The sequence below is a fragment of the Stomoxys calcitrans genome, chromosome 2, assembly GCF_963082655.1.
Source record: "Stomoxys calcitrans chromosome 2, idStoCalc2.1, whole genome shotgun sequence".
Lineage (NCBI taxonomy): Eukaryota > Metazoa > Arthropoda > Insecta > Diptera > Muscidae > Stomoxys > Stomoxys calcitrans.
This window is the reverse complement of record NC_081553.1, coordinates 36,385,624-36,407,173: the sequence shown is the minus strand read 5'-3', so window position 1 is coordinate 36,407,173 and position 21,550 is coordinate 36,385,624. Positions and strand designations below refer to the sequence as shown.

The window sequence follows — 21,550 nt, the reverse complement described above, 5'->3', positions numbered from 1 at the left end:
CGTTATACTCAGTACAGTTATAACTGTACATTGTTTTTAATTCTGTAATTTTATTACACGTGTTTTTATATACAGTTGGTGGGGACACCAACTTCGGAAGTACAACCTGGCATATAGAGTCGTACTCTGCCATTTCAATTAAAGTCCAAAAAAAAAAAAAAAAAATTAAGAAGACCCCTATTTATGACGATAATGAGCTATGATATTTCGTCATATTTCTTAAAAAGATTGCATCATAATTGAAAGAACTTCATATAAAGCCAAGCTTAAGTAGTTTACAGCTGTTACATTATCACACTACTCAAACAGATTGCATCATTTATAAAATGACTGAATCTAAAGCTGCCTTGTTATGTAGTAGAAGTATTTATTTATTTATTTATGTTATAACAACAACAAAAAAACATTTACCATTAACCGTTATGAACTGTTGCAACCGCTGTTCATTTCATAAGATGACCAAATACACATCCGAATACACACGATTATCGAGTACTGGTTATACCGATTGGATATAAATACCTATTCATTATTTCACAACAAAAAAATAAATGAGTTGTAAATAGTGCAGCTATCTATTGTTGTTGCACTTGTAAAGTTGATTAGAAAACAAATAATTAAATTAATTACAAGAGGAACGGACTGAAGAATCGTATTATTTCTTAATGTTTAAGCTAAAATATAACCCTTACATTAGAGTGTGTGAAAGAATATCAGTGAAAAAGTGATAACATACAATTTACAATAATATTTGGCAATTCAAAGGTAATTTATACCATATATGTGATTAAAAAAGTTTAACAGTTTCAATACAATAAATAGCTTTTTTCTACCAGAATGTTTTTTTAATATGTACCCTTGCTACACTGTAGTATTTGCTATAACACGGACTGAAACCCCATGAAAGAGGTCCCTTATTTTTGGTACACCCTACACTTAGTGTGACAAGTACTTGTGAGTTGAGCAAAGCGTCTGTGAATTTCTTGTGGCGCCTTCTTTAAACACAGAAATGTTAAAATTTAACTTTTAAATATTGATTTTATCTTAAAACAGTTTATAATTATTATTCAAGCAATTAAAGTGATGCAATGCCTTTATGACAAATACAATATAAAATTATATGCGGTTTTGAGATCTATCTGTCTGGTACTATATTCGCTTTTCGCGATCTTCGGTGATAACTTTTTTAGATAAATAATTTTAAAGCAAAAAAACTTATCAAACAAAACAAAAAACTAATCACGAAAACATGGGTTTCCAATAGGGAAACAAATGTTTAGATAACCCAGGCGGGTTTACATCAAAGCTGGCCAAGGACTTCTCCATCCGAAAATCTTTTATTACAACAAGAACAAGAACCTTCGCATCGATTCAGGACAATTTGGAATTGAGGCGGTTGCATTTACCAAACCGTATTGATTCCAGGCTACTCTGGTTTACCGTGGCAAGACAAATATATAAATATCTTTAGCTGTACGCCGATTCTGTTACTATCTATCAGTATCCGATAAATGCTGTTCAAACTAGAGCTAGCAAAATATCGGTAATCGCAACATTCGATATTTTCGACAAAAGTGCTAGCCTAATAGGATGAAAATAGCGCCCACTATAGGCGCAATGTATTTTAAGGGAAACATTCAGTGTCGGTTTGCTTTTTTTTTGTTTAGTTTTGCAAAAAAATTAACTTTTGCGATAGTATTAATCGCAAAAATATCAATCAATATTCAGTCAAAAAATTAAACATCGATAGTGCCATCGATATTTTGGCAGCTCTAGTTTAAACCCGCCCGATACTCCAAACTGATTCAAAGTCACTCTTTAAATCACGCTCTCTAATCTGTCGCCTATTGTTGTTTTAGCTGTGAGGCGGCAGCCCTTGCCGATGAAGTACTCCATCGGGTCAATCCGGTATGAACAACTGACTGCCATGGGATCGTCTGTCGCCTGTGTTCGGATTGTAACAACAACCGATTAGATAGTGTTTGAAAAACATGTTATTGTATCTTCGCACAAAATTTGTTCAACGCGAATTAAAATGGTATCTTTGGGACAATAATTACTGCATTTGATTTAAGATCTATCCAGTGCAAGTGCATGTTCTGGATCAAATGTGCAATAACAGATAATTACAAACGATTCATTGCGATTCACACTATATTTTTACTTTAATTGGCTATGACAGAACATTTTTTCCTCTAGCCGAACGTAGAATAGCGTTCCCAGCGCCTCGATCTTCTGCGCTCATTCTGACACCATGATTCGAATTCTCAACACTTGATCTTTCCATAGGGCTTTTTGTTGTTGTTGTCGTTGAAGCAGTGTGTTGTACACTGAGGCGCCAGCCCTTGCCGATGGAGAACTCTACATGGTCAATCTGGTACGTACAACCGGTTGCCATGGGATTGATTGGGCTTTTGGTCGTTCCGGTTTGCGTTTAACACTGTGTTTGCCTTCAAAATACTTCTTTGCTGTAGCTTCTTCCATTCTGACAACATGACCTAGCCAACGCAGCCGTTTTGTGATACGTGTAACTCGTGGTTCATACAACGCCTGTGTTCTTCAGTAACGCAAACTGGTCCATATATTTTACGAAGAACCTTTTTTCCAAACACTCTAAGCACTGCATCGTCTGTTTTCACAAGTACCCATGCCTCAGAACCATATAACAACATGGGTAGTATCAGTGTCTTGTATAGTGTAATCTTCGTCTGTCGAAAGGTGGCCTGGTTTCTAAACTACTTACTTAGTTCAAAGTGGCATCTGTTTGCCAGTATTGTTCTCTGATTTATTTCAAAACTGGTGTCTTCTGCACTGTTTCTCTAATTGCTGACAATTAGTTTTGGGGAAGACTTTCCAACTTGATCTTTCCATCGAAGTGTTGGTCTTGCCTTTCTGGTATATCATTAAATTTACATTCAAAGGAGCTTCTTCAGTAATCCTGATAACATTGCTTGGCCAACGCAAACGTTGTATTTTGAAAAGTTTAACTGCGCTAACGTTGACATACAGCTTATTCGGCTCGTGGTTCATACAACGCCGATATTCTCCATCGATACAGAATGATCAGAATGTATAGATTTTTGAAGTTATTTTGCAAATGGCATTAAATCGGAGGCGACCGTAGCGCAGGGGTTAGCATGTCCGCCTATGACGGGTGAACGTCTGGGCTCAAATCCTGCCGAGAACATCAGAAAAAATGTTCAGCGGTGGTAATCCCCTCCTAATGTTGGTGACATTTGTAAGGTACGTAAAAACTATGCACACAAGCCCCAAGAGGTGTCGCACTTTGACGCGCCGTTCGAACACGGCTATATGATTGAGCTTAAAACTTGAATCAGCAAGCACTCACTGATATACGAGATGTTCGCCCCTGTTCCTTAATAGAATGTTCATGGGCGAATTTTAATTTGCCATATCGGATAACAGGAAAATAAAACTTGTGTTTGTCGGCAGGCAGGAATGCAACATTTTGGACGTAAATCGCTTTATAGAGCCAATAACGATTCAAATATTATATGTCGTCAAGTTGCAACAGAAGGCATTGGGAAATTTCCCTCGACTGACTTAACTGCTTGAAGAAAACATTTCTTGTCCTGTCCCGATAATATTATTAAATAATTGCAAATGCAGCACAACCCATAGTATAATATCACAAGAGTCCATGAACTAACCTATAGCGAGACAGAGAGTGTCATAGTGCTTTTGGGGCTAAGAGTACGAGATTAAAGGGAACTTATTGGATAGAAAAGGTGAATTAATCGTGTACAATCTGGCTATAAAAACGCATGCCCGATGATTGAAACCTCAACAAACTATTGCTGTATCTATATCGGAAGATCGATCTATAGGGCAGCTATATCCAAATATGTTCCGATCTGGGCTATATTCAACAAAAAGGTGTAGGGGTCTATCAAAACTCATTGTTTCAAATTTCATTAAAATCGGATGAAAAATGCTCCTTTTATGGGATCAATACACTATATCGGTCCGATCTGGACGATATTCAACAAAAAGGAACTCGCTGTGCCAAATTTCATTGAAATAGGATGGAAAATGCTCGTTTTATGGGCTCAATACTCTATTTCGCGAAATCGGTATATATGACAGCTATATGCAAATATGGTCCGATATTCAACAAAAAGTTTTAGAGGGGTACCAGAATTCGCTGTGCCAAATTTTATTGAAATAGGCTCATTACAAAATATGGGGAGATCGGTATATATGGCAGCTACATCCGACCGATCTGTACCACATGTAACAGGAATGGGTAGGGGTCTACCAGAACACACTGTGCCAAATTTCATCGAATTCGGCTAATAAATGGATGTTTTATGGCCTCAATTTACTGAATAAATACCCAAGCGTTGGATATTTACCGGGTAGAAACACACATCTACTAATGCCTCAAAAAGAGAGACAAAGCAATATGTGCTAACTTGATAGCAGTCAATCAATTTTCTATCGCATTCTGAAGGTATATCGCGAAAGATATAATTAAGCTCTACAATATTTAGATTCTCGAAAACACCTTTGACAAACAAATCGCCACCTTCGATCTATTTTTTAATTACAAACCGGTTTTCAATAGTCCCATATTTTAATGTTACAGAGTGACGTTAACCGACATGGGAACATCGATTTAAAAAGGAAGGTAGGAGCTATTCATTGTCAAACAAGAAGAAAGCCTATCGACTTATTCGACTACTCAAACAACTCAAGCTACTTATCTATGCCGATGACACAACATTAGGTCTGTTCGCGTACTTTTGCAGTAAAATTTTGCTAGTGCAAGCAAAAGTACGCGAACGACTTCCAGTGAAAATTTGCAGATAAACAGCTGATTTTTATTTTGGTTTTTTTTTTATTTGCTTGCTTAGGAAAACAATGGGTTTTAAATAAAAAATGCCGGCATACTTGTGAGGCATTTTCCATAGATAAACGTCGATTTATTGGCCTGAGAGTGACATTCGTAGTATCCATGGTCTCCTTGACGCTGGACAGCCATCACAAGCTACAAATGTCATCCGTGGCGCCAAGTCGCGCAAGGCGCTGGTCCCAGACGGAAGCTCTACACTGATGCTGAAGAATCTGGATCTGCCTGGATTCGAGTGCCTTACAAGTGTCATCAGCCTATCTGAACACTTTTATAGTACCCGCTGTTTACAAGATGGGCAGTGTGATCCCGCTACTGAAACCTGGAAAGGACACAAGAAAGGGTAACTCGTACAGACCGATCTGTATTTTTTCATCAGTAGCCAAGACGCATGGTGTACTGACAAGGAACATTGAACTAACGACCTAATGCTTCTGGATATTGCGGCTAGACAAATTGCTGCGACCACTAATGTGAAGCTAAGGGAGCATTCTATTTGATCAAGTGGCGGCTCCGGACACTGTGTTTTCATAGAAGATATCTGTATTCGTTCACAATTGACAGACTATTTTGTCACTCTGTGCCTAACTTTTTTCTGTCTAGCCAGACGCACTTAATACGCAGCATCTTCCCTCCTTAAAAAATTCAAAAGAACGGTGTTGGTTTCATTGTATCTCTTTGATGAATATGATTCCATAAAAACACTTCTTGGTGTCTGGAAGGATACAATGTTTTAATTTTTCAAGATTTTCCAAAAAATTCCGCACATTTTGCACTTACCTTCTAATGTAAAACAGCCGACTTGAGGTAAAATTACAACTTCATTTGGCGAGTTTTCTGTACCTGAACCCTAGCTGCTGCCTTGCATTTTCATTAGGAGCAAATAAAAATGAAACAAATTTAATAATTATCAATAAACAATAATTTTATTTTTTACTTAACTCTGCTTTTTTGACCCATTTTGGTGTTAGCTTTTGTATTTTCATGCAACGGCTGCTTTTCATGAAACAGCTGACCTTTACAAAACCTCTGTTCAAAGTTGCAAATTTCTGCTGGCAAAAAAAGTACCAGTAGAAAGTTGCATTTCTCTACTTTCGAACTGTCAAAATTTGCTCTCTCGCGCTCTCTTCTGCTGTCAAATAAAGTATGCGAACTAAACTTGCACTAAAAATTTGTGCAAATTTTTCAGTTCCCGAGCACCACTATTATGGCTAAAACATAAATAATTAATCGTCGCATAAATATAAGGTCTCATGTCCACTTTGGGAATTTTTGGGATCCCCAGACATAATCCTCAACGATTGTTTTCAATTTTATTTCTAGTTGCAAGTTTAATTTCCCGGAAGAGGTTTAGGGTTAAACATTTATGCAGCAAATTTGCCATAAACCATCTCTCTCTTTTTTGCCAACCAGTTATGTTGTGCATAGCGTGCTTCATGCGTGCATGTTACCCACAAAATTTCCATCATATGGTTATGTTGATTATTATGTCAAACTGCTTTGTTCAAATACATACACGTAACTAACTATAGCTGAATGGACGTGAGTGTCTATTATGTACGAATGTATATTATGCCCAATGTAAGTATTTCAGTAGAAATACAAAAAATGCCAACAACTCAAGTATTAGGCCAAATGTCTTTTCTTGTTTTAAATTTTTTTTTTGTTTTTCTGACTAGATTTTCTTGTGTGATATATGTATGTAGTACATATATATAAACTCAAGTATATATGTGCATATGTAGGAGTACGAGTACATTTGCCCGAAAATCAGTAAACATTCACTTTTTGGCTTTTTTTATGATTTCTGTTTTGGTTTTTTCAGTTTGTTGATAAACAAATCGAGTTATGCTTTTGTCTGGTAAAATTTGTTTGTGTGCTTTTTTTTGCTTTTCTGCTATACATTGGCTGACGCAAACCTTCACTTTGCGCCCCCAGAAGCAAAGAATGGATTGCGCGGTCTATACTACTGTGTTATATGTAGGTACTAAGAACAAGAAATTGTAAATAAGGCAAAGAAAGCAAAACTAAAAGTCTATTGAAATTGAAAGATGTTTTTATTTGTATGCCTCAAAGTTGGGGAAACCAAAGAGACAGCAGCGGCGAGGAGATTAGATTTTAAAGCCAAAAGAGAAAAGGCTGATATGTCAATGGGTATTATCCAAATCCAAAACGAGGACATCGCATTACGCACTAACAGATATTAAAAAAAAATTGTAAAGAGAAAATCCCTAGGGAATATCTAAAGAACAAGTCATCCCTGTTCAGATTGATTTATTTCGTTGTGTCCAGGAATACAAAATTTCTGTTGAAAGTGAATAATAACGTATGTAGGTACTTACATATATGCCAAAACTTATTTAGTGATGCTGTCAGTTTTGACTAGCTCAAAGGGACTGCCTCTTAAAACACTTACTAGTGCATTAATGAGGCTATCACGTCACACTGTTCGAAACTCGTGTGTAGAACATACTTAGGTAACTAAATATCTTATATGAAATGATACATACAGAATTTCCGAGAAAGATATAGAAATTTTAAAATAAAAATTGGTTTGGTGTAGGTATAAATGGCAGTGAGGAAAATGGCGAAAATTGCGTTAAGGAATACAGGGAGTCTGTATTCGCATAGCAAACAGTGCTGTTGTTGTTGTAGCAGTTTATTATACCCTCCACCATAGGATAAGGGGGTATAAATTTCGTCATTCTGTTTGTAACACCTCGAAATATGCGCCTGAGACCCCATAAAGTATATATATTCTTGATCGTCATGTCATTTAAGTCGATCTAGCCATGTCCGTCCGCCCGTCTGTTGAAAGCACGCTTTCTATCGAAGAAGTAAAGCTAGGCGCTTGAAATTTTGCACAAATACCTTTTAGTAGACGTATGAACCACGAGCTGTATGAGCTGTATGACGACGATAGCATAGTTACACGCATCAAAATACAGCGGCTGCGTTGTCTAGGTCATGTTGTCAGAATGAATGAAGAAGCTCCAGCAAAGAAGTCCTTTAAAGGCGGTACACGCAAATCGGGAAGACCAAAAGCCCGATGGAAAGATCAAGTGATGGAAGACACCTCGAAATTTGGTATCAGAAAGTTTAGAATGAGCGCAGAAGACGGAGGCGCCTGGAACGATATTCTACGTTCGGCTAGTGGAACAAATATTCTGTCATAGCCAATTAAAGAAATGAAAAGAAATAAAGGCCTTTTAGTAGGGTAGCTCGGTTGGGATTGTAAATGGGCCAAATTGGTCCTTGTTTTGATATAGCTGCCATATAAACCGATCTTGGGTCTTGACTTCTTGAGCCTCTAGAGGGCGCAATTCTTATCCCATTTGACTGAAATTTTGCACGTGATATTTTGGTATCACTTCCAACAACTGCGCTAAGTATGGCTCAAATCGGTCCATGTTTTGATATAGCTGCCATATAAACCGATCTTGGGTCTTGATTTTTTGAGCTTCTAGGGGGCGCAATTCTCATCCGATTTGGCAGACATTTTGTACACCGGCTTCTCTCATGACCTTCAACATATGTGTCTAATATGGTCTGAAACGATCAATAGCTTGATACAGCTCCCATATAAACCAATCTACCGATTTTGCTTACTTTTGTGTTCTATCTTTCGTCTGCTTGATTCTGTTGAGTGTCAAGACCCAGGAACTCTGCTACTAAGATGGGGTGCGTCCACAGGGATCTGGGTCTGAGTCGAGTGTGTCTTTTAATTGTGGCTACTACAAAATGCTATATAGGATGAAATATATGTATAGGATCTTTGGCCAAATCTGAACCGATTCTGACGAAATTCTGCACACGTATTGGGACGTGAAATATAATTTTTTAAAAGATTTTTAAAGAATGTTGCTACTACACTTTAAAAATACTACATCGGAATAAGAATATATGTATATGACGTATTATGTATGACTTCCATCAACTGTGCTAAGTATGGTTTAAATCGGTCCATAACCTGGTATAGCTGCCATATAAATCGATCTTGAATCTTGACTTCTTCAGCCACTAGAGGGCGCAATTCTTATCTGATTTTGCTGAAATTTTGCATGAGGTGTTTTGTTATGACTTCTAAAAAAAGTTTCAAATATGGTTCAAATCGATCCATAGCCTGATATAGCTGCCATATAAACTGATCTGGGATCTTGAATTCTTGAGCCACCAGAGGGTGTAATTATTATCCGTTTTGGCTAAAATTTTGTACAACGGCCAATGACCTTTAACATGCGTCTCAAATATGGTCGCCTGATACAGCTCCCATAAACCGATCTCTATAGTTTACTTCTTGAACCCCTAAAGGGCGCAATTCTTACTCGAATTGGCTGAATGACTTCTACTATGGTCTCCAACATTAAATTCAAGTATGGTCCGAATTGGCCATAACTTGATATAGCTCCAATATTTAATCAGTATTTTCTTTTATGCTTTGTTAACCTAAAAAGAGATATCGGGAAAAGAATTCGACAAATGCGTTCTATCTAGAGGGTATATAAGATTCGGCCTAGGACGAACTTAGCACGCTTTTATTTGTTAATTCTCCATGTTCGTTCAAAATCGATAATCCCCAACTTGCCAACCAAAATTTAAACAAAATTTTCTCTAAAGACAAAATTTTGAAAAATGTTTTCCAAAAGACAAGATTTTTTTAATTTAATTTAATTTACTTATTTATTAGTCGTTAAGGCGCCCCGGTAGCCGAGTTGGTAGCGTGCTTGGATTACCAGTGCAGGGGTCGTGGGTTTGATTCCCGCAAGAAGCCTTGGTCTGTCGCTACTGTGGTATCACAATGGACTTAAAATTGTCTAAGTGAGTCTGTAAAAGACTGCCACTCCTACCTAACCTAACCTAGTCGTTAGACCATATATGACCAATCCCATGGCAGCCGGTTGTACGTACCGGATTGACCCGATGGAGTACTTACTCGGCAAGGGCTGCCGCCTCAGTTTACAACGAACTGCTACAACAACAACCATATATGACTATAATACTACCACATTAACAATTCACAAAAGTTTTCTTAAAAATAAATCAGGAATAAAAAACTACTCCACATAAATACTGCTAAAATTTTCCTAAATACAAAATTTCGATAAAATATTGACCACCTACAATCACATACAATCGAACGAAAACCGCCCATATTAAGTGACACAGACTTAGGCAAACTGACTGGAAGAATAACACACATACCAGAATAATTGCATTGGATATATACGGAAATTTTACTGTTCGTTGCTTTATAGAAAGAAGAATCGTTGTTATCTATTTCAGGAACCTTGAATATTTTCGTGATATAAGTTTATCTTAAATATACTAACTATACTACGATATATCAAAATAGATATAGATGTAAAAGGAAAAAATGTACAAATAACATTGAAAATCTACCAAAATCGATCTGGGTCGTCCATCCGACCAAATCGTAAAATTTATAAATCCATCCAACCAAATTTGGTAGAAAAAGCCCAAAACGGCAAACCCAGATGTACTACCCCTTTGTTGTGGTAACATTTTGTTGTGTATATTAATTTGCTTGCCGTTCTGTTGGTTGGGGTGCGTTTAGAAGTGAGTCGAGTAGGATTGGGCAGATGAAAATGTGACGTGTTTCGTGTGGTCCGTAATTGCTACCGGGGCCCACATTTAGCTCAGCTGGCGAGTCTCTACTAAATAGTTAATTACTAATCGGCCAATTGTTTTGTATGTAGTCAACCTGGTTCCTTTCTTAGCACCCCAAGCTCTGACGGCAAGTAACTTGAGGAACTTGTATTATGGCTGGTGATGTAATATAGGGTTATAGACAAGGAGTCCCGTAGGATATTTAAAAAATATTTCTATGCTTTTGGCATTGTCTTTTTCTGCCTTTCAAATGAAGTCAATATAAATGAGTCAGTTATTTAAAATCGGCCCACTTTTTATCCTCATCCTCTTGCTCTACAGGTAACGTGCAATTTTTTGATTGAGAGCGCCAATCATTTTATTCACATTCGCTATACACCTTCTCGCATCTTTTTTACTCATTGTTATTGGGTGGCTTGTTGCTGTTGTTGTTGTTCTTGTTATTCGCTCTTCTTTGTTTTTTCTGTTATTTTCGTGCTTTTCAGCTAGTCTAAGGGGGCCAACATAAGAAAAGTACAAATTTAGTATTGTCGCGGCAGCAGCTGGTAAAACAACTACAAAATAATAATAAAGGCCACAAGTAAACAAAAATTTTAACAGTAATTTCTTCTTATCTGCACCTCAACTCTGTCTCTGCCAATTTGTAGAGAGATACCACCATAATATAGCTATGTTCGGAATTCTTCTGGTGGCAATCAATTTAAGATAATTTATTAATTTCTGGTTTGAAATTCACTTTTTGGCACAAAATGACTTTTGTTGTTCTCGTTGTTGTATTGGTTGGTGAACGAATGCAAAAGAGGCCTTTTTGTGAAACAACTGATTAATATTAATTTTTGTGTGCACAGGCGCTAAATTGAAAAGTTATAAAGAAGTTAAAAAAACACCAATAGGCCTATCTTACACCATTGGCTTGGCATATTTATAAAGTTGTGCGTGTGTGTGTGTGTTTGTGGTTTTTGGGCTTATATGGATGAAAAAAGTTTTTTTGATTGAAGAAAAATTGTATATCTTCTTCAAGGTCAGTGAAAAATTTTCATATTATTTGTTGTTCTGCGTCTGTCTGTCTTCAATAGAAATATAACATCGGGCAAACAAAACAATTCCTTTGTTTTGGTTTGTCAAGTGGGGTGGTGATGCTGCTGCTGGTGGATGTCTTTGAAGTGTACTAATGCCTTTGTTGTTTTTTTGTTTTTTTTTTTTTGGTGGGCTTTCAAGTATGTTTGTGTGTATTGTGTGTGAAACAATTGTATATACAATCATACATATATAGTATATTTTGGCGTTATACAGGATATACATAGTATTTGACTTAATAGCCATTTGGAGGATATGGCGGCGCATTTAAGGTTATCAATATCCTTGACAATGAAAATTTCAATGATTGTTGGTCAATTGTAAACAATGATGATGAAGAACATGAAAAGAAATTAAAATACTTTAGTATTTTGTATATTTATATGGACCATTTTGGTGCAGTGGAGGTGAAAATTCCTAACATGCACAGAAAATGTCTGGCAAAGAATTGTGACCAAAACGTCACAATTTCACGAATGCACAGTGGTATGTCATATTGAGTCTGCTATAAAAGTAAGATCCTGAGAACAACCGCTTATGAATTCAATGAAATGAACGGATTTCGTCGAAAATTGAATGATAGTGGGTAATGAAAGAAAAATCAAAACAGATATCAACTTTTCCAGACCCATTTGAAAGAAAGTCAGCGGTCAGTGCTTGTGGAATAGTGTATATGAGTAAAGTAAGATTTTGAAATGATTACGTTGGTGTTGTTGTTGTAGCCATATTTACACGTGGAGGAAGCGATCCTCGTCAAACTCTTCTATATGTGAGCAAGCTCATTCTGGTATATAGGAAAGACCGCCGCGGGAATGTGATGACCATTGGTTATTTGAAGTCCCCAATAACTCGCCTTGTCCTATCAAGCACCATAGGCTCTAAGTATTTAACCAAGAGCCGTTGACGCCCGGCCCCACTTTGAGACCATCCACTCGATGCCTCTGATTGTCTGCAGACTGCACCACACAGACTAGAACTTTAAGCTCTGATCTATGTGGTGTTCATTCCACTATCCCATAACCACATTCCTATGTGGAGATAGCGATCCTTCTCCAGCTCTTAAAAGTGAGCACAAACGTTATGGTCCATTGAACCGATCGCCGTGGAAACATTATGGCCATTGGTTATTTTAAGGCGTCAATAACACGCATTGTCATGTCGAACATCATAGGCACTCAGTATAGGCAGCCGCCGTCCGGGCTCTCACTGAGACTCTCCACTCTATACCGCATATTGTCCGCGACTGCAGTTGCAGCTACTCCGTATAAAGCATTCCAATATACGCAACCTGTGAGCGCGGCCGGTAGCTCTCGGAGCTAAAAGTTCCATACCGTGTGGTGGTCATAGCATCCCGTGCCGGGAAGGATGATTGGTAGTAGTGAAAGTAGGTCCGCGCCAAACATTTGTGTTCTAATACTTGAGTGAACATGAACTCCAATTATTTACATAGATATTTCATTTCAAAACAATTACAAAATATCTAGGCTCAATGATCTACCAGGTTAACAAATTCACTGGTTTCGAAGTTAAGATAATATGAGCAATATCTTATAGCCAAAGAACCTAAGGTTATTATGATTTCTCTTCCTTATTTCTAAAAAAAAACTATCAAATTGATAAGTTTGACTTAAGACTTGTGTTTTCTTACCCTTCTAAATCAATGTTTTCATTTAATTTTCATTACAGTTAGATAATGGATTTAATAAGCCTATTTGATCGAAATCAACCTGACGACGGTTTTGACGAAGAACCCTATATACGTCACAAATCTGGCATGGACTCAAATGCCAATAGTGGTCTCAGTGGTAGTAGCAGCAGCGAAAGCGAACTAGATGGCAAGAATAATAGAATAATTATAGATTTTGATCAAGACATGCTGCCGCCCGAACCACAATTGGGAAATATTGAATATAAGTTAAAGTTAATAAATCCCTCCAAGCAAAGATTTGAACATCTAGTGACACAAATGAAATGGCGTCTACGAGAAGGCCATGGCGAGGCTATTTACGAAATAGGTGTCTCAGATTCTGGCCATTTGCATGGATTAAATGAGAAAGATATGAATGCTTCCTTGTGCACACTGAAGCAAATGGCCCACAAGTTGGGTGCCAGTACCTCGGTGCTGAGGCGGAAATATGTGGCAGGCCGCAGATCCGTATCCGAAGTTTTGGTACGTAAAATCCCCGACGATCAACATAATATCGAAGTTAGAGTAGCTGTATTGGGTGGTGCTGATGCTGGTAAATCAACACTGCTGGGTGTTCTGACACAGGGCGAATTCGACAATGGCCGAGGACGAGCCCGTCTTAATATGTTCCGGCACATGCATGAAATACAATCGGGAAGAACGTCTTGTATATCACACGAAACGCTAGGATTTGATACCCAAGGCAATATAATTAACTATAAATATAATGAAATGATGACGGCTGAGGAGATAAGTGATCGTTCCACCAAATTGGTAACCTTCATGGATTTGGCCGGCCATAGGCGATATATGAGGACAACAGTACAGGCTCTGTCGGGCTATTCGCCGCATTATGCCATGCTTGTGGTATCGGCGGGTGGTGGCTTCAATGGCACCAGCCAGGAGCATTTGTCCATAGTGAGAGCGCTCGATATGCCCTTTTTTGTGGTTATTACCAAGACAGATATCACCTCGCCAGATCAGACAATACAAGAGTTGAAGAATCTATTAACATCCATTGGTTGCCGCAAAGTACCTTTTGTTGTCACAAATACAGATGAAGTGATTTCTGCTGGCTCCAATCAATTCTCCGAAAATATTGTACCCATATTTTGTGTCTCCAATGTAACGGGATCTGGATTAAATCTTGTCACCAGATTCCTATATGTCCTTTCGCCGGGCATAAGCAATTCGGAGAAAGAACGTTTGGAACAAGAGTCATGCGAATTTCACATAGATGAAATATTTCGAGTATCAGAAGTTGGTCCTGTAGTGGGTGGCCTACTGGTCAAAGGTGTGTTAACTGAAAATATGCCCATGAAAATTGGTCCATTGCAATGTGGCAGTTTTCATTCTGTAACCGTGCACACGATACATCGCAATAAGGCCCCATGTCGGGTGGTGAGGGCAGGACAGAGTGCTTCATTGTCATTTACACCGAATCAACAGTTGCCAGCACTACGCAGCGGTATGGTTTTGTTAACAGATTCGGGAAATACGGACGATGAACCATATGGCACATTGTTTTTCCAGGTAAGAGCTGTTGTTGTGTTTTACTGGAGTTTATGAATAATTTGCTAAATGTGGTAATGAGATATCTTGATCATTAAGAAATGTTTATCACTCGCTGATATAGGTCCCATTTTATTCCGATGCACTGCATAGATAATTTGCACTGTAATGAACTCGATATCATTGTAAGCAGACGATAACTAATATTTTCCACTGTGTAGTACTATAGTAAAACACGGCCACATTCGTGGTTGTCTGTTTCACTCACTCTAGCTTTTCAGTCTTAAAAATATTTTATTCGTCTGAAATGTAGTAAATATTTATATTTTGGCCATAGATTGGTTAATTTTGAAATATTTCTCTTATAGACCACTCACATTTCCGTATTGGGGATGCCCATCAGGTGATTTAAGTGAGTTCTCGATCCTAATGATGCAATCTTACTTATGGTATTATTATGGAAAATGAAATGTGAATAAACTAGAACCATCCGACGAAAACGATTCCCAAGTTGCAAGCCCGCATCATATTCATAATCGCTAAAGAGTGTGATAAGGCGATGCCGAAGATTAAGTGACTAAGGTCGAATAGAGTCGCAGCTCATTGGTGGAATGATTCAATTGACGAACACAGAGGAGAGATGTAAATACATGAGAAATAAACGCAGATGTGTAACCCAATAAAAGGCACAAGATTGAGATTCCGCTGCTCACGATAAATATAAAAATGAAAGAGGTGCGGCTCGTCAGAAAATTAACGCAGGTAGCTCAGAACCAGTATGCGGCAGCAAAGGCTGTCAGGAGAACGGCGTAATTGAGACAAATAATGACATAAATCGCCATACAGGCGCAAGCTCATGATAAAAGACGGCAATAGTATCCTTCTATATACAAGCGAAGTATGGGGTAAAAGTACATGTAACCAAAGAAATTGACGTCATCTTAAGTGTATGAGTCAGCAGTTCCCTATAGACCTAAATCCTTGGTGGAACGAATTAGAAAATATGTCGATAGGCTGATGACAGACGGGGTAGATGGGCCTTTTGATTAGGTTAGGTTGAAGGGCCACATGAAACCTCGGATGCTAGCTGTTCACGCGATGACCTTATCTTTACAATAAGATAAGATAAAAGAGAAAAAGGAGATAATGAAAAGCAGAAAGAGTTGCACCACAGTAAAATAGAAGAATAGAAGAAAAGATAGAAGTATGAAATAAGGAAGCAAGTGAAAAATTTCACCTTTCAGAACTTTGTCCAGTCAGCCAAATCAGGCCTCTACAGAACTTCAATATGACGATAGTACTAAGTGCGTTTTCCCCCTCTTTATGCCGGTGACATTTGTGAAGTACTATGCCAATGCACAAAAGCCATGTAAAAACTTCAACCCTAAGAGGTGTTGCACTGCGTCACGCCGTTCCGACTCGACTATAAAAAGGGGCCCCTAATCATTGAGCTTAAAACATGAATCACATTTGTTCATGGGCAAATTTGCACTTTTTTCTAAGTGCATGAAGGGAATCCTTCTCGTCCACAAGTCCCCAAATACCGGTGTCCAATGTGACATCAAAGACCTGACGTTGCAATGAGAAGTCAAAACTTATATCAATACTCCGACGTCATTCTTCCTCAGTCTCAGGATAAGTGGCGTCCTGTATACGACCTTTTTCGCTCATTCATTCTAGCGTCCGACCTACCCTACCGTCCTGCAGAGCCTGACAGTTTACCAATGATAACATCTTGCGTCTTCTAACAAGTCTCGACCTCACATGATCCAATGCCAGAACCTTCAGCTCGACTTATCGTATATTGTGGTAGTCGAAACAGGCAGCCGCTAACGCAGACCTCCTCCTGAAAGACGCTACACCAGGGAAGAAGCCTATATGACTCTGATTCCGAAGAACTCAGTGAAGACCCCTGACAGGATGCCCCTGTCCAATTGAGAATCATCTGTCCATACAGACAATCCCATAGTAGCCGGTTGTACGTACCGGATTGATCCAATGCGTGTCCTTCATCGGTAATGGCGGTGTGTAGAACACACTTCCACAACATGGACTGAAGCGAGTTTGGTCACCTTGGAGCTTAACGAGGATCGCTACCTCCACATACGGAAATGTGGGTACAACAATAACAACAACAGTCATCCGAAGGACAGGGTTATCGCCGCTTCCTTTTTGGGAAAACGACGTCTAGCAGAATAGAAGAATGCCAAAAGTTTCAGAAGCACCAAATTTCCGACTCCCTCAAACAAAGAGCGATCTGTTCAAAAAATAAACAGGCCTAAGCCTGCGACTCTTTTTCTATCGAGCTTCAATACTGTTTTGGAGCGCATTCAATCCTGATTTGACTCTTTTTCTCGACGTTCCTATTCCAGCTTAGTCTCTGGTCACGCCCAGGTGGGACTTAATCTCCGGAGGGATCGGCAACTCTACACCATTCTGGACAGGTTCCCTAAAAACAGCCACTCTTTGCCTTTTTGTTTAAAATTACCAATGCAGTCTTGTCTGGAGTTTACGCCAAGCCCTAGGACCCTCGTCCAGCTCGCGAAATGAGCTCTGTAATATTCGATAAAAATTGGCCACCAACCATGATGACAAAGCCATCTATGCTATCGGCGCCTTGGAACGGAACGAGCTTCCACACCTACAGGAGCTTGACGAGGTCACCTCCACATGAATATGTGGCTACAACAACAACAACAACGAAGCCATTATCAGCGCGGCACGGGATAGTTGTGAGCACCACGCAGGCCGGAAAATTGGAAAAGGAGAAACTTAGCTGCGAGCTACCGGGCGCATCCACAGGTTGCGGATAGTGGAATGCTTCATACAGAGTAGCTGCAACGGCAGTCGTGGACAATCAGGGGTATCGCTGTCTCTTGCACAAATACTGAGTGCTTATGATGCTCGAAATTACAAGGCGAATTATTGGCGCCATTAAATAACCAATGATCACCTTGTTCCCGCGGAGATCGGTACTTTGGACCGGAACGAGGTTGCTCACATACAGGAGCATGACGAGGATCGCCACCTCCACATGGAAAAGGTGGTTACAACAACAAAGCCATCTTCGCCCTTCACCTTCCTTTCGAAAGAATTGAGAATCCCATTGATAACCAAAAGCCGCAAAAGAGGAGTCGATTTCCTTTCAAAATTCATCTAGTCACAATGTTCTTAATCGAGCTCTCCGCCAAGGATACGTTAATAATCCGACTTTTCGGCATCGCATCAACACAATTCACTTAATGAGAGTGAATTTTCCTGTCCACCAAAGAAACTTCAATTTCGCGTTTGCAACTTCCAAGTATTAGAGACCGCCAAAGTGAAGTCGCCTATACCAAATTCACTGTGATGCAGCCTGAACATGGATCGATGGACCTCCAGCCTCATCCCTGATATGCGTCAATGGAACAGCAGAAATAAAGTGAAGAAGCAACATAGATATAAACTGACGCAAGAGCGGGGAAGAAGGAGCAAAAACAAAAACCACAACCATGAGCCATGGCGTTTTAGGTCGAAGAAAAGAGAATCGACATAAACAATGCAGGAAGGGCACCTGGCACCTGCAATATTGAGACCTATAGGAGGAATAAACATTCAAATGATTCATGAGCGGTGTACATATCCCTAGAGAGATAAGGTGACTCTTAGTCTGCAGAGACGGATAGACGACGATCATCGTTAGATGATACAAAAATACAATACAACCTGTACCTGCAACGTATAGAAGGAATAAAAATTTAAATGATATTGTCCCTTGAGAGATTAGGTTACTCTTAGTCTGCAGAGACGGAAAGACGACGATCGTTAGATACACAAAACAAAAAAACCCATCTGCACCTGCAACATTAAGACGTATAGGAGGAATAAACATTGAAATGATTCACGAGCGGTTTTTTCCCCCAACATTGATGTCAAATTGGCCTAGACAGGTCCAAATAAAGGTATAGGCCTCATTGTAAAGATCCCCCCGACTTGACTTCATGAGCCATTAGTGGCTAATTCGATTTCTTGATTTCATTGACATTGTATTTAATTTAAATAATTGAACTAAACACCAATCTTTATAAAATTTTATAACATTTCTTTGTATTTTGTTTCAGGCCAAAGTTTCTGTCTTATTTCATGCTACAGCAATTTATGTGGGATTTCAAACAACGGTCCACATTGGTAGCATAAGACAAACAGCGATCATAAGAGGCATTATGGGTGGCGAGAAAATCGAGACGAATGACAGCGCTTCGGTTATGTTCCAGTTTGTGGGCCATCCCGAATATGTGCGGACGGGCATGAGAGTTCTATTTCGAGAAGGCTCAAACAAGGGTATTGGTGTGGTAACACAAGTATTTCCCCTCAACAAATCCCTATTTAGTTATTAGGTCTAAGGGCAGGCTTAAGAAGTAAAATCAACACACTTCGTTGTTAAGTTAGCAGTTTACATACACAACAATGTTAATGAACCCTCTCAAATTGTACCTCGGATATTATAAACCATATAGTACATACGCATATGTATAACATTTTTGGATCTATAGTAAGATGTAATAATATTGGGCTGTGTTAGCCTGCCACTGAAGTGAAGTGTGAAGAAAATTGGGAAGAGTTTGACGTTTTATAAGTTTTAACTGTGATTTTTGTTAAGACAGCAAACATATTTTTGAAAAGGATGACATTTTTTTTTATTTTAAGTGTAGTTCAGTTTTTTTTTTTGATATGATTTAGAACACCACCCGAATGATTTGAATTAGTTAGCTAGAATATCCTGATTTTTCTCACCTTAATAATTTATTAATTATAACTGAGGCATTACAAGTTAGTTATTTTCTCTTTCATCAGCGACGTCATTGTACTTAAATAAGTTAAATAAAAATGTAAAGAAACTAGCAATAAATATTTGAATTGTATCTATTTAGCAAAGAGCTCCCACTTTTTTTTTTGTTTACCATTTCTATAGTGGTAATATATTCTAAATGTAAAAAAAAATATGTATATGAAAATAAATAATAATTAACAACTAAACTTTAACACACCTTCTTTATTTTGTGATACTTTTTTCGGCTTCTTAATAAACACAAATCATAGCATAATTACTATCTGTTCGATTCTGGGGGAGTGCTGTCATTTCTTGTTGTTGCCGCCTTGGCTTGTCCTTCGATTTGAACCGCCTTTTCGCCCACATTTGAATGAAAGCGAAAGAGCACAGGTATTTCGCCCAAGGATGGATTGCCATTAGCCTCCAAAAGACGTATCCATGACAGGAGAGAATCTTTGGTGGAAGTTCCAGTAGCACATATGGCAAATATTGTGCCATCGTCTTGTTGGTGAACAGAACGCAATTTACCAACCTGATTTTTCCTGCTGGGAGGAACACTTCCAAACAGAGGTACATTCAAATGGGTTACATCTTAAAAAATAAACACACAAAAATGTTAACTCATGCAAATTTTCAAAATGTACCGCATTACCATCGCCATCATCAAACTTTTGATTCTGCAAAGCGTTAAGAAATTCCATATCTGGATCAGCCCTCAAGGTGAAATAGTTGATTGATCTGTTTCTCAACCAAATCATAAATGGCCCTTCTATATACACCGCCCTTTGCCGTGAATGTTCTTTTAATAATTGTGTCTGATCCGGGCTCATGCCGCTTACTATCCACGTTTGATCTAAGGCATCTTCCACTTCTTTGGTCTCATACACCGTTATTTGAGAACGCGGATCTACTGTGCACATGCGTTCCACCGCCAATTTGGCAATGGTTAATGTATCATCCGGCACCGGATTGGGTAAAGGCCATGGCGAAGCATTTTTGAATTTCGGCATCCAATACATCATTCGCCAATACTTACGCAATGGATGGCCTTGACGGCCAAATATGTTCAACAACATGGCTTCCATTTCGTAATCCGGCATAACTCCCAAGTCCTCCATTTGTTCTAATAAATCTATAATACATTGTTGCTGCTTAGGGTAATGCATGAATTCAGCTTGAAACAGGTTTTGTGGAATCATTTTGCCCTTGGGCATTACATTAATCAAGGCCTTGTACACCTCCAAGTCGTGTTCAACACCAAACTCGGACATGTGTTTCATAGCAGCATAAATGAATTCTACATGATTACGTCGATGTACATCCCGCTCAGAGAATATGTTCACCATACTCATGTATACGTCTTTGGTTTTTTCCGAAGCAGAGGCGAAGGGATTTCGAACAGCAGGCACAAATGACTTAACAGGTCGTTTTCTTTGCTGACTTGTGGTATTTTGGGCTTGTTCCTTTTTAGATTTATCTTCTTTGTCGTCTTGGGGATCTTCGTCTGGACTGGAATCCGTCCGTTGGCTTTTGGTACAATATGTACTATGTGTTGTTGTTATATTCACCAAAGAGCTTCCACTGTATGGTGTACTGGCAGCGTTAAGCATTTTATGATGCGAGTGTTTGATCAAAATATGCAGTCGTCTTATCATGTTTACGTTCTTTTTATATAATTTCTATATAAATTTAACTCAATTTTTAATAAAATAAAAGTCGAGTTTAACCAAAACTAACGTTACAGCTGATTTGCCGCTAGTGAGCTAAAAGTCGAATTTCGACTATTCGACTTTTTGTGTAAAAAAATCGAAGTCGACTTTTGCTAAGTAAAAAGGTCTAATAATCGACTTAGAAGTAAAAAAATTGAAGGGTCAAAAAATGTCGAACCATTTGGAAAAAAGTGAAAAAGTTGTAAAATGTGGAAAAATGTTCTGTTCAATTTTTCGAGCGAAATGCTGTCAAA

The 21,550-nt window shown here is 38.6% G+C and overlaps 2 protein-coding genes across 7 annotated transcripts; one reads left to right on the top strand and one right to left on the bottom strand.

The window, feature by feature from the left end:
• The first annotated feature begins 509 nt into the window (after positions 1-509).
• On the top strand, positions 510-19,799 carry LOC106090218 (GTP-binding protein 2). Of its 6 annotated transcripts, none has more exons than XM_013256344.2 (3): positions 510-765; positions 13,265-14,798; positions 15,146-15,696. In XM_013256344.2, the coding sequence occupies exons 2-3, from the start codon at positions 13,272-13,274 to the stop codon at positions 15,182-15,184; spliced, it is 1,566 nt and encodes a 521-aa protein (XP_013111798.2). In that variant the 5' UTR covers positions 510-765; positions 13,265-13,271; the 3' UTR covers positions 15,185-15,696. The 6 variants fall into 6 exon arrangements, with proteins under 6 accessions (XP_013111798.2, XP_059219541.1, XP_013111794.2 ...); XM_059363558.1 differs by lacking the exon at positions 15,146-15,696 and adding an exon at positions 18,878-19,799 and having other exon boundaries at positions 517-765; positions 13,269-14,798; XM_013256340.2 differs by lacking the exon at positions 15,146-15,696 and adding an exon at positions 18,878-19,799 and having other exon boundaries at positions 517-765.
• LOC106090221 (evolutionarily conserved signaling intermediate in Toll pathway, mitochondrial) lies at positions 19,790-21,337 on the bottom strand. The gene is made up of 2 exons (XM_013256351.2): positions 20,240-21,337; positions 19,790-20,178 (listed from the first exon to the last, which is right to left on the bottom strand). The coding sequence occupies exons 1-2, from the start codon at positions 21,240-21,242 to the stop codon at positions 19,865-19,867; spliced, it is 1,317 nt and encodes a 438-aa protein (XP_013111805.2). The 5' UTR covers positions 21,243-21,337; the 3' UTR covers positions 19,790-19,864.
• Positions 21,338-21,550: the final 213 nt, after the last annotated feature.